General features: G+C 39.4%; 1 protein-coding gene across 8 annotated transcripts in view; it reads right to left on the bottom strand.

Moving 5' to 3' along the window:
- Dip2c (disco interacting protein 2 homolog C) overlaps positions 1–14,334 on the bottom strand; it is a 417,859-nt gene that overhangs the window by 24,308 nt on the left and 379,217 nt on the right. For all 8 annotated transcript variants that reach the window (XM_015998738.3, XM_015998740.3, XM_015998739.3 and 5 more), the window contains 2 exons: positions 12,246–12,414; positions 8,690–8,860 (listed from right to left, as the gene is read on the bottom strand). In XM_015998738.3, coding sequence (XP_015854224.1) covers positions 8,690–8,860; positions 12,246–12,414 — 340 coding nt within the window. The remainder of the gene's footprint in view (positions 1–8,689; positions 8,861–12,245; positions 12,415–14,334) is intronic.

Below are 14,334 nucleotides of genomic sequence, written 5' to 3'. Positions count from 1 at the left end.
TATATTTATAGTTATGGTATCTCACCCTATTCATAAGATTACTAAAAGGAGAGCATCAGAGGTGCATTTGAAGTATGAAGGTATCAAGTACCAGGCTCTTACACTGTATACTTGCTCCTTCCTCTTTACACATGGAGTCAGCCTGGGCTACATGAGACCCTGTCTCAAAACAAAAACAAATCAAAAACAAAAAAAGGTCCAATTTTTTAGGGAGAGTGGGGGTGGGATAGGAAAAGTGGATTATTCAGTTTGGTCTGGACAAAAGATAGTGAAAATACAGTTTCCCTGTACTATAATCTGCCAGGCTGTGCCATTAGCTGCCAAGTTGGTAAATGGAATGAGATTCACAAGGACCAACCGAAGACCATCTTGCTTGGTTTTGAAATGTTTTACTGGAACATGGTCCATTTATTCACACATTATCTGTTTTTGCCTTGAGCTGACTCTTCTGAAAAGGCCATACCAATACCAAGCCTGACCTCCTCAGTCTGATCCTGTAGAAAAAAAATGCCCTGCGAGGGCTCTTCCTTTTAAAGGGCAGGTAACCAATGTGAAATCACTCAGGCTGCAGAGTGGTGCAGCTTTGCTGGTCGCACTGAACTTAAATGACAAGTTTAGGTTCTGGTTTCTTGGTTCAAAGCATAGTCTGAAACCCAGGAACATTTCTGGACTGTAACAAAGAACAAGTCAAGTGATGGAGACTACAGATTCTGTAATCTCAGATCAGAGTCTTAATTATCAAAGACAACATAGAGCAGAAGATGATAGGAAAGTTGTAGCTGACAGTGACTACTAACTGCCCAGAGCATGCAAAAATCTCTGACAACACTTTATTTTTAACTTCTCTTATCTAAGAACATGGCAGAGGAAGACAAGTGGCTTGAAAGTGCAAATTAATTAAACTCTTATTATAGTTATTTGTTTTATGCTGGGAGAGTTATACTGCCCTTTGAGCATTCCACTTTGTTCTCTTTAATGATCAAGGACTCTTATTTCTATCATCGTGATGATGGTATTTCTCTTTCTTTGTGGGAGTTTCAAGATTTAAGGTTTACTAGAACTATTACTATTTGATTTAATTCCACAAAGTTATTTATAGACAAGCTTTCCTCTCAGACAAATCACTCATTTTATTCTATGTAATAAAAAAGTCAGCATTCACACTTGAGTTTTTTTCTTTTCCTTAATGAAAAAACAACTGAGGTCTCCTTTGGGAGACGGAAGGCATTGTTTTTCCTTCTCTTCCTTTAATGAAAAGAGGATGCTAATTTTTGTGTACATAGCTAAAGCAGAGAGTTTTTCTGCTTTAAATAGCCATCAAGGCTATGGGAAATTGTTGTAGCATAGGTTAATAAACAATGACACTGTTTAATGGTACTATAGAAACTGATGTTAAGTTTGGATTAGTGGCCCATGCCTATAATCCCAGCATTTAAGAGGAAGAAGAGGCCGGGCAGTGGTGGCGCACGCCTTTAATCCCAGCACTTGGGAGGCAGAGGCAGGTGGATCTTTGTGAGTTCGAGGCCAGCCTGGTCTACAGAGTGAAATCAAGGAAAGGCACAAAGCTACACAGAGAAACCCTGTGTCGGAAAAAAAAAAAAAAAAAAAAAAAAAGAGGCAGAGGAAGGTGGATCTCTGTGAGTTTGAGCACAACCTGGTCTACACAGTGAGCTCCAAGAAAGCCAGAGCTTCATAGTAAAACCTTGTCTCAAAGAGAGAGAGAGAGAGAGAGAGAGAGAGAGAGAGAGAGAGAGAGAGAGAGAGAGAGAGAGAGAGAGAAGAAAGTGATGTTAAAGCTAATTAAAGTCATAATTTTTTTCCAATATCTATGTTCATCATAAATTCAATAAATCAAAATTACATCATTTTTATAGCTCAAGATTCTGAGAAATACATTCCTAAAAATGATAAATGGCTCACTCTTATAGATTTCTTTGTTTTTACTTCATAGCTCTGTTAATTAGCAAAGTCCACTTATGTCTCTAGGCTTTTTTCTTATTGTAAAAACCAATGACTAAACTTTATCCTTCATGAGTATGGGAGGATCTAACTAGAAGCTGTCCTGATAAAAGGGTCCAACATCTTAAAAGACAGTCCACATTCTGTCTGTCTGTCTCTGTGTGTTCTTACAGAGCAAAGCCTGAATGTCCATTTTCACTTGTAAGGACATTTCACTTGATGCAGATTCACACTATGAGTTCATTTTGGGGAAAACTCAGAAGTGCTATATGCTTTTTACATGGGACACTAACCTCCCACCAAGCAAGTATTCATTGAACTGATACACTATAATTTCTGTTGAAATGCATAGGGTTGATGGCTAAAAGACTCCAGTTTTAGCCGGGCGGTGGTGGCGCACGCCTTTAATCCCAGCACTCGGGAGGCAGAGGCAGGCGGATCTCTGTGAGTTCGAGGCCAGCCTGGTCTCCAAAGCGAGTTCTAGGAAAGGCGCAAAGCTACACAGAGAAACCCTGTCTCAAAAAAAAAAAAAAAAAAAAAAGACTCCAGTTTTTTTTTCTGAAACTTATTCATACTCAGAAGTGACAGAATCAGTGTATGTGAGAGCCCTAAAGAGGGTCATTAGCGAAGCTGTTCCCCAGCACAGCTGCTTACATAAGACATGACAGAAAGTGTAGAACAAGAAAAGGCAGAGGAATGAAGGTCTTTGCACCTATGGAGTCTGAAAGACCTTAGAAGGGACCAGGAAGAGGACACAGCCTCTGCCGTGCAGATAGTGGACAGCCCATTCTAGGCAGGAACATTGAAGATAAAACTGTCAGCAAGCAAAGGCATGGACAAACTCCATAGAAAAGAAGGTTGTTCAACATAAAACTGACCATGGGTAAAGAGATATGTAAGGGTAGTGAAAACAGCTGGGTGAAGATGTTTGTAAAATAAAAACAAATCCCTAATTTATTCCTTCTAAAGTTTAATTTTTAAAATTACATTCATTTATTTGTGTACAGTGTAGGGAGGAGAATGTTGAACACATGTACCATGGTGCATGTGTAAAGGTCAGAGGACAATCTATGGGAGTTCTCTCCTTCCACCACATGGTTTCTAGAGACTGAACTCAGACCACCTCATCATTTCTCTGGCTCCCTTTTAAACTTGAAAATGACGTACTATCTAATATATTTGTGTGTATGTGTATATACAATTATAGATGTGCCTGTGGAGGCCACAGGACAACCTCAAGTATTGTTCCTCAGGTACTGTCCACTTTTCTTAGAGACAGGGTCTTTCACTGGCTTGGAATTTGCCAATTAGTCTAGGCTGGCTGGCCAGTGAGGTCTGAAGATCTGTGTTTTACCTCCTTGATGTTGGTATAAGTGTGTATTATGTGGGTTCTAGGATTTAAACTCAGGTCCTTGCAAGGTAAGCATTTTAAAATTAAGTCGTCTCTCCAGCCCCCTCAAGATACATTTTAAATGGTATTAATTAGTGTCTGTTCAGTAGTAGAGAGAAAAAAACAAAAACATGATTTAATCTGAGTATTCAAGTCACTGTTCAGGCCTTTTGGTTCTATAGTTTAAAAAAAAAAAAAGCCCAATCTATAAAGCGCACAGAAGCCTAAAAGGCCAGGAAATCCCCTAAAAGTGACACCATTAATTTTATAAAACACTATTCCCAAGGATTAGGCTTTTTTTCCTCCCTGAGACAGGATTTCTCTGTGTAGCTTTGTGCCTTTCCTGGAACTCACTCTGTAGCCCAGGCTGGCCTCAAACTCACAGAGATCCACCTCCACCTGCCTCTGCCTCCCGAGTGCTGGGATTAAAGGCATGCGCCACCACTGCCCGGCAGAACCGATTTTTAAAGCCCAGATGCATATGGATGAGGCTCCCTTTCTAGTCTGAACAAGGCTCTGTTTAACTACTGTCTTGGAGGGAACAAATCTCCTCATTGTAAGTAGCTGATTATCCAGAATCTCAGTGCCCCACTGAAGGGATGGAAGGATGGTGATCAGAGCTATGGAGAAAACCACATATCAGAAATAACTATCAACTGACAGCACATATTCCCACTAGTATACTAATGTGTACACTGGTGATTCTGGTCCTTCAAAGAGAAGCCTTAATTTTCACCATCTTTAACTATTTAGGCAGAAGGTGGGAAAATCTCAAGAATATCTTAGCTTCTTATGCTTCATTTTGCACATTGATCTTCCTCACACTTTATTTCACACTGTGTCTTGTTCTAGAGAAAATACCATGGGGAGCAAGATAAAGATTTCTGCCCTCCAAGCTATGTATTTCATGGGCTTTGTTTGTTCAGCAGCTTTCTGAGATAATTTTTAATTTTATAAAAAATAACAAAACATGAATGTCTCCAGTGAACAGGCCTTCCCAAGAACTTTTACACTGCCCTCTACTCCTCTGCTATTACCTAGTTTTTTTCACAGCTCCATCATTTTTGTGAATATGGTGTATGCTGCAAACTGGCATCTGTCCAAAGACTTCTTGCTCACCTACCCTAAAGTACCTGCCTGTGCCCAAGTCATTCTTTATCCTCTTATCCTCCTTACCAACAAAGGATACTCATACTTTCTGGAAACAAAGAAAAAGATCTATGTGCTGGCTGTTCACCTCACTGACAATACGAAATATACACTGAGGGCAAGAACTTTATCATTGGTTAGTTTCTGGTAAATTTTACCTTGGCAGTAACCAAGAGCATAGATGGACCACCTTTTTCTGAGGTACAGAGGTATAAATGTGTGAGAGCTTATGAGTTGCTGCCCCCACCCCACAGCCTTCTGGGAAGTGATGTTAGAAATGGTACATCTGTAGTTACTTTTCAAAAATACAAAAAAGTTTTTTTTAATAAGAAAATGTTTTAAAATTATAACTATATCCCAAGCTGGTCTCAACATACTACTGTCCAGGGATGATCTTGACCGTCTTCTGATGACTTTTCAAGAGCTAGTATTACAGGCGTGCACCACCATGTTTGGTTACATACAGGGTACAAAGCCCAAGGATTTGCACATGCTATGCAGGCCACTCTACCTAGGAGCTACCTCCTCAGCCCTACAAAAGTTAATTCGCTAGTAAAATCTGACCCAAATAGTCCTTGGCAAGAGGCTGCAAGCCTAGTTTCCTTTGTGTATCATTTACTTTAGTTAATTTCTATTATCAGACACTTTGATATTTCTAACTTAATAGTAGTTACAGTTAGAAAAGAAAAAATTAGCTAAAAATTAAAATGAAAGCATAGGAAAAAATGAAACAGTACAAAAAATGCTTGAAGATTTTTCCAAGACCCCCCAAATAGGGCCATAACTCCTACTGGTTATAATAAAGTTCAAATTAGTATCCATACTTATGAGGTTTTTTTTTTTTAAGAAAGTAAAAATACACTACTATCTCCCATTATGAAGCCAACACTTCATTTATTCAACATTGTCATAACACATTTATCAGAAAACCAACCATTAGGTGCCAGGTGCATAGGAAGCAAGGATTCCTCCTGTTGCCTGGATCTTACACAATGTTTCATTGCAAAGAATCATTTCAAGTAAGTGATGTATTTAGGGAAACCAGTAACTATGTGTATATATATGTATATACTCATTTAAGCTTTGGAGTTAAGATGTTAACTCTACATTCTGTAACTTCTCCTGTGGAGACATGAGCAAATGTCTATTTATACCAAAGAGGGCATAAACAAATGCTCAATGTTTCCAGGTTTAGCTTACTGAATCAATGAGTTTATTGGGCTTACTTAAAGGGACACAGGTGAGGAATCACTTATAGGAGAATGGATGACTTAGGCAGCTGCATCACCAGAAAGCCCACTCCAGCATGGGTGATGACTTATAAGTGCAACATTTCCAGAACTCCCTACATAACTTGGCAGGCAGCTTGGCTGAAGACTTTCCTCTCTTCAGCGATTATTTATTGCTTATGGAAGACGTCCTGTGGGGGGCTCATATGCCAGGCACTTCAGGGCAAAGATCTACACGCTACCTTTATTCTCTATAAGCCATCTTAAAACACTGTGCATCTAGCTCGACAGATATAAATGAAAGACAATGGAGTTAATAAATATGTTCACTGCATGCCTTTATCTGTGAATTTTCAGTTTTGTAAAATAAAGAGTCTCAGAGCTTTGCCTTCTGCTGCAGTAATTAATGCTAACGGGTAATCCCTTCTCAGCTTTTCCTCCCCTCATTTGTGAGCATCACTGTGGTCAAGAGCCTGCCCTCACCAATACCCTTTCTCATGGTTGCTCTGCTCAAGTAATATGTCATCACAAACAGGAGGTGGAAGTGACCTATTGTGCTATTGCCGCATGTTCCTGTAAGAGGTGGATTTTGTGCCTCCCACTTATAGTACAAAGCATGGCTAGCCATTTATGAAAACCAATACATGGTAATAGGAAAATAATTGATTTTGTTTCTAAACAAAATTGGATTTTATTCTTTTCTGGAGAACATCAGCTAATTAGTTAAAAAATATAACCTAAGTATTCCTTCTTGAGACTAAGTTCCTCTCCTTATATCCAATAACATACATTTTCATTGCTAGATACCTGAACAGAATAATGGGTTTACTGACATTTTCACACATGTATACAATATACTTTGATCATATTCACCCCTTTCACTCCCTCTTGATCACCTTCCTTCCTGCTATCTCTCCCCTCCAAATGTGACCCATTCTATTTTCATGCCCCTTTTTGTAGGGAAAAATCAAAACTAGATTCTACATATGAGAGGAAATACTTAATATTTGTCTTTGTGAAACTGGTTAGTTTAATTTTAACAAAATGATCTTCAGTTTCATGCATGTCCTGCAAATAATATAATTTCTTTAGTCTTTATGGCTAAAGCATATTCCATTATATACACATATACACACACACACACACCCTTCATATTAATCACATTTTGGTATAGGAAAATTATGAAAACTTGAACTTTAAAAAAAGATAAATTCATTTAGGAAAAAAAGACTTTCCAATAATAGGAGAAGATAGAATTTAGATTTTCGAGTGCAATTTAAAATACTTAGTATTTCCATTTTTAAAAAATACACAATCAATTTGAAGGGAAGGAAGACAGAAACAAGGAACACCTACACAAAAAATTTTTCACAAGCTGTTGGTAGCTACTTTCTGCTTTGATCTCTTCAGAGACTCGTGTGTGTGTGTGTGTGTGTGTGTGTGTGTGTGTGTGTGTGTGTGTGTGTGTGTGTGTGTTTGCCCCTTTACATAGTGGCTAAATCCAAGCACCTACAATGGACAAGAAAGAAGCAGACCAAGAGCTTTCTGAGGTTCACCCAGTAACAGACTGCAACAGCCACCTTTGGTATCAATGGCAGGGACAGTGAGTATGTAGGGAAAGAGGTAGAGGTAGGGCATGGCAGTCATTTGCTTTCCTGTAACTACTATGAGTCCAGCTTTTGCTGTATGTTCAGGTGCACCTTGTACCCCATCCAGGACTGTTAAGTGCTGGGCACAGACTGGAAGCACTCAAAGAGTGTGCTCATCTGCTCTTTTTTTAGCGATCTTAATCTTGCATCTTCATCCCTTTACAGGTCAGAGTATTGTGGGAGCTCAGCGGGGAGACCGGCTCCCACATTTTACAACAGGGTACTCTTGAGGAGAGAGGGATAAGAGATATTAGATAAAAGAATAGAGGGGAGAGAGACAGATAGAAACACAGGATAGCCTCGGGAGGGTCTGGATCATTATCCACTGGCACCTTTTGTTTCTTCTAAAGGGCTATTTATAGGAATGCCAAGAGGTGGAGCAAAGACCTCCCCACTAGCACAGCCAAGTGTAGACCCTTCCAATCACCTAGTACATGGTCAAGCAATCCTCTAATGCAGCCCTGCTGGGTGAAGCAAGCTCAGATCTCACTAGGAAACCTCTGGGCCTTCACAGTATATCAAAAAAGGAAAGAAATAGTGAGGGGAAACAAGAAGTGGACTAATGAAATAAGGAAAACCACCAAAGTTCCTTTTGCCATTGTCACTCCCAGGCTTCCTTCAAAGAGCTGCCTCTCTCTCTCAGCTATTTCATAGAAATGCAGGCTTTTTGTTTCTATGTTGCTATGGCAGCAGCAACTTCCCAGAATTGCTAAACATAATGAAATTTTCCCTCCAAAAATTACTGCCTACACATGAATCCATATAGATCAGTGATTCTCAACCTGTGGGTCTCAACCCCTTTAGGGGAGGTCAGATGCCCTTTCATAAAGGTCACATATCAGATATTCTGCATATCAGATGCTTATAATATGATTCATAATAGTAGCAAAATTACAGTTATGAAGAATCAATGAAATAATTTTTTGGTTGGAGGTCATCACAACATGAGGAACTGTATTAAAGGGTCACAGAATTAGGAAGGTTGAGACCACTGACATAGATTATTTTCTTGTATCTAATTTTTGAAATAAAAGTCTGAAAGCCCAATTTTGGCCAAGAGCTACTCTGTGTCAAAGTTGAAACATTACAGGACAAAGTAAATGCTGTGAGTAATGGCTATAAATGCAGTCTCCAATTAAAAATAAAAAAAAAGAAACAGGTGTGTACCAATTATATCTGTGTGATGAAAAAAATTACATCTAACATAGGTAAGCATCTGCCAAGGAAAATTCACTCAACAGGGTCTGCAATGCACACCTGTCATTGAGGTTCACTCTTCTGACACAGCACTCACTGGTTTCAATGAAACTTACCTGTAAGCAAATTGCCAGGTTCACTCTACAGCCAAAGGAAGTGCTAACAGCCCGTGGGTGGAGGCCCAAGTCCTTAAAGAGCTTTGAGAAAGACTGTGTAAGGGCAATTCGGGGACGCTCTTCTGCCACAACCACACACGTTCTTACCCGGGACAAGTCCAGTCCTCGTGCCTGGAAATAAGACAGGGACACTAAGTAAGCCTTCAACATGTGTAGCTGTGTAACCTAGACATCCTTTCACTCACAATGCTACAGGAATGATGAAAATCCAACATTGTTCTTTAATCTAGTTCCATCTGTACCCAGCATTCTGTAAGCCACTCTAGGAGGTTAGTGCAATAAAACCAAACCAACCAACCAACCAGCTGAACAGATAAACAAACAATCAAAACACAGGACAAAGCCATATAAACATTAAAAATTAGTCAAGATGCTATTGAAAATATGTTTGAAGCAATAGCAAGAATCTTAAGGAAATGGTTGAGGCAAGCACTCTCATTGAAGAAGAGCAAGCATTAATGTACATTCTTTTGGGAATGACCTAACAAGAATATACATACAATAGGACTAGAAAGATGGCTCAGTAGTTAAGAGTGCTTGCTGCTCTTCTAGAGGACCCCAGCTCAGTTCCATCACCTACATCTCAGGGCTCACAGCTTTCAGAAACTCCAGGTCCTAGGGACTAATACTCCTTTATGGCCTCCACAGGTACCAGGAAACATGTAGCATGTTTACACAGTGCACGCGCACGCGCACGCGTGTGCGCACGCATCCCCCCCCCCACATTTTTTAAAAAAGAACTCACATAAGGGATGGGAAATATGTTTAAATATATTTTTAAAAGTTTATAAATATTTAAAATACAAACACATTTAAAAATATGTTTAAACAGAAAGGCAAAACTAAAGTGCTTAGGCAATTTCCTAATGACAGTTCTCCATTTATATTCTTTTATTTGAATATTTATTTATTTGTTTGTTTATTGGTTTGTCGAGACAGGGTTTCACTGTGTAGTCCTGGCTGTCTTGGAACTCACTCTGTAGACCAGGCTGGCCTTGAACTCACAGAGATCTGCCTGCCTCTGCCTCCTGAGTGCTGGGATTAAAGGCATACACCACCACGCTGGCCTCCATCTTAGGAGACTTGAAAAGTCATCGACCAACTTTCATTATCAAGTGCATTTCCATTTCTATAGTAAACACATCATTAATCATTTCTCAGGTTCTACAACAAATATAGACAGCTGAACTTTATAATGAAAAGCACAGGAGGAGGAATTCAATGAACTGAACATAAACACTGGATGGCTAAATCCAGCATGCCTCAGGCTGGGCTGAGGGAGATGAGATCAGTCACAGAGGGGCCTCAACTGAAGGCAGTGGTGCACAGTAAGAGTAATGCTGGCTTGAGTGAAAGCAAAGCTGTTGACACAGGAATTACCCAAACTAGTCCCTCAAGCATTCCCCAGCAGAGATAACTACAAGGGTTTTATGTGCTTCACCAGTGAGCTACACATCCAGACTTCAAGATCACTTTGACATTAAAACCTGGTGAATAACCATAACTGCATGCATAGAGTTGCATGGGAACAACTAAACTATGGATGATACTAATAATTTTGTGAATGTTCAAGAGGCTGTGCCACAACAGCAACTCCAACTAGCAATTCAAAATTTATCTCTACAATTCTTCAAGTGTAGGAATGTGGGTAGAAAAGTTGCTTAATTCCTCTGAATTTAAGTTTCTCATTTTTTTTTAAGTTTCTCATTTTTAAAAGGAAGACAGTAATGCATCCTGCTTCACAGAGCTGTGGCAAATATCAACTGAAATGTAAAGTGCTTGGTTATGACTCAGTTTTGATAGTATTATTATGTACATGCCAACAGAAAAAGCTAGTGAAAATGCACCAGACTACTTTGTAATACAACATGGATATATCTAAGAGATAATTATGATCTGTAATTCTTTCTTATACAAATATGTAATTTCAAAACATCTTAGTTGCATATTTTGTTTTATTGCACTGGGCTGAATAGGAAAAAAATTCAGAGGAGATAAATGTACTATGTTCTGCTTCACTATATTCTTACAGGCCGCAAGAATATATTATAGAGATTCAGCTGTATATTAAAGCTGAACTTTGACCAGCCAAGGGTCTGTCAAAAGGCAAAGCCATTTATTATGAATATATGGTGCTACTCAGCCTTTAATATTTCAACTGTCTTATGCTATGAAATCCTTGTGTGCCCAGACCTATTGGTAAACAGTTCAGCTCCCCATAAGTTACTAACTGCCCTGCTGAGTTTAGGAGACGAACTGACAGGAGATGCCTAGGTTTGTTTCTTGTGCTAATGAAACTCAGACCATCTCCTTGCCTTTTTGGTTCTCCAGAGCATTTTTACTGAGAACAAAAGATGTTTTTACATATTAAGGTGAGAGGTAAAACAACATTCCTGAGGAGGCAGCGAACCATGTGCCTAGGGAAAGAAAGAATAGGCATTTTCTGTAGACAGGGACAAAACAGCATGTAAACAGAGAGTAAAGAGAGGATGACAGAGGTTCCCTAAAGGGTAAGCAGATCTCAAGTAGAGTTTTCTGAGTGCCAGGAGTAGAGAGTAGCAGAGATGGAGAAAGAGGATACAGAGGACGAAGATGAGGCTGAAAGCATAGGAGTTAGTCGTCAGCTGAACTATGAGCTGGGGAACTGGATGGAACTGTAGTTATGGAGACAGGATTTCATCCTAGAGAAATAAAGTAGATGGATATACAGCTTGGTATGACTAGAGTTGTTCCTGTTGTGAATGCCTGGTGGGGCTATTGCTGAACTGATAGAATTTTGTCTTTGAGGAATAAAGTTAACAGACATAAGAATATAGTGTACGTAGATTATTTCCCTCAGATCCCACGCGGGACTTAGCTGAGCCCCTGGACCCTGGGTACTCCATACTATATGTGTATCCATACAAACATAAATAACCTGCACAACTGTAGACACACACACACACACACACACACTGCACATACAGACAGAGAACAGCAGATTGGAATACTATCAAGACAGATCTTAGTATTATTTTTTCCCTCTTACTAATGATTATTCAACTTACCGTGAAAATATGTCTATTAAATGCCCTCAATTCAAATGGAGGGAAACACTAGTCTCAGTGTAAATCAAAAAGAAAAAAAATAAAATAAAACCAAAACACTGTTCACTTAGTTGCAAAATGAATTTTGTTATAGCACAGACCTTCAAATAAAGGCCTTTCAACAAACTAAAGATGGATGTGTAAACTTAAAACTTTCTACTTGAATATTAGTATCAGATAGGAACAGAGAAAAATTTAGCATGTCTTGAACACTGATGGAGGAATTTAGGACAAACTATAGTCCTGCTTATTATTATCTGTGGCAGTGGGAAGCTATTTGTGTGGAAAACCTAAAACCTCATTTTCCCCAAAATCAATTTGACCTGACTTTACCCAGTGTATGAGTGTCTTCTCAAAACCAGAGTGGCCTGAGTGCTAGTGAGCACTGAGGCCCTTGCAGGGCTGCTTACCTTGAGGGACTCAGTTTGTGAGCCCAACCCCTTGGTGCAAAGCTCCATCACTGAATAGGAACAGAAGGTATCCCGGACTTTGTACTGACTCACAGCAAGAAGCCACAAGGCAGGGTTGGTCTCCAGTTCAGAGGGTGGAATCAATATGGACTGATGCCCCGAGTACACACTGTAGAGACAAAACAGGTCATCAAGGCTACCCAGGGTAGATGGGAAAGAGAAAGTAACATTCACCCCTGAGAAACAGGATCACTTCAAGCAAGAAATTTTCATCATATGTAAGATAAATGTAATAGAAAAGTCAGATGTAAAGATTAAGAAAACCACATAGGAAGAAAGTTAGGACAATCAAAAGAAGTCAGACACCTGATCTTCCCAGTTTCAACCTGCACTCTAATATGTCCAACCCACCACACAGAAGGACATGTACAGTCATTCTTATTTTTTAATCTTTGTACTTGAGAATATACTTATGAAAATGAAAATGACAAATTACATATTTTAATTCACCATCAATTGATTAGGTAATTGGTGTGGATTTAAAGATTAAAGTATTTGTTCAAACTGCCATTCTTAATGTTTGCTTATCACTGTGAATTAATAATACTTGATTTGTTAATAATATTGACAGTAATAAAAGATCCAAGATAAGTATTCTGAGATTTAAAGAGATATTTTAGGTGTATAAAAATTCATAGATGAAACCCACATCAGTTATGTTGTATCAAAAAACATCTCTCTCTCTGTGTTTGTGTGTACATGTGCATGTAATTTTCTTAGCACAAGGTATTTCTTCTTTAATGTGGTCAATCTCATTTTAAAAATTTCAAAACCAAAAGCAAGAGGGCCTAGCTGGCTCAAGAAATATAATTAAACTCAACGAGTCCACAAACTCATTTCAAACCTTTACATAGAGAAGCAATGTAAAGGGAACACGACAAAAGGACACATTATCCTCTCTCTTTTTTCTTCATTTCAAATTTCACTTATTTTTGTCAAAGGAAATATAGCAAACACTGATCTTTCCTATGGCCTTTTCAATGAAGTTACTAATTTGAGAATGAGGAGATCAGGTACATACAAAGAAGGAAAATTAGACTTTAAATTATCATTATGTTTTAATTTAAACTGGCTATTTCTTTTTCTCTTTTTAAAAATTCTTATTATGTGCATTTACACAATGGATTATTACTCAGCTGTAAAAAAAACATGGACACCAAGAAATTTGAAGGCAAATGGATGGACCTAGAAAAAAATCATTCTGAGTGAGGTAATCCAGGCCCAGAAAGGCAAACATGGTATGTACTCACTCATAAGTGGGTACTAGATGTAAAGCAAAGGATAATCAGAATACAACCCACAGCTCCAGAGAAGCTAGGTAATAAGAAGGGCCCAAAAAAGGACACATCGATTTTCCTGGGAAAGGGAAATAGAAGAGATCTGGGTAAACTGGGGGGTGGGTGGGTGGGGGGGTGGGTTGGGGGTGGGATGGAGCGGGAGAGTAATGAAAGAGGTGTCTTTTTTTTTTGGTTTTTCGAGACAGGGTTTCTCTGTGTAGCTTTGCGCCTTTCCTGGAGCTTTCTCTGTAGACCAGGCTGGCCTCGAACTCACAAAAATCCGCCAGGCTCTGCCTCCCAAGTGCTGGGATTAAAGGTGTGTGCCACCACCACCCGGCGAAAGAGGTGTCTTGATGGGGGTGGCAATTTGTGGTTAGGGAGAAAACTAGTGCCAGGGAAACTCCCAGGAATTCTCAAAGATGACCCCAGCTAAGACTCCTAACAGTAGTGGAGAGGGTGCCTGAACTGGCCATCTACTGTAATCAGATTGGTGACTACCCTAATTGTCATCAGAGAACCTTCATTCAGTAACTGATGGAAGCAGATGCAGAGACCCACAGTTAAGCCCTGGGTCAAGCTTCCAGAGTCCTGTTGAAGAGATGGAAGAGGGATTGTACAAGCCAAGGTTGGGGTCAAGGTCATGATAAGGAAGCCCACATAGACAGATGGCCTGAGCTGGTGGGAGCTCATGGGACCTACCTAGGTCCATGGCATGCAAGTGATAATTATGTAGCTTGGTCTGCTTGTGGGGC

The sequence above is a fragment of the Peromyscus maniculatus genome, chromosome 5, assembly GCF_049852395.1.
Source record: "Peromyscus maniculatus bairdii isolate BWxNUB_F1_BW_parent chromosome 5, HU_Pman_BW_mat_3.1, whole genome shotgun sequence".
NCBI lineage: Eukaryota > Metazoa > Chordata > Mammalia > Rodentia > Cricetidae > Peromyscus > Peromyscus maniculatus.
This window is presented reverse-complemented; position numbering and strand designations above follow the sequence as displayed.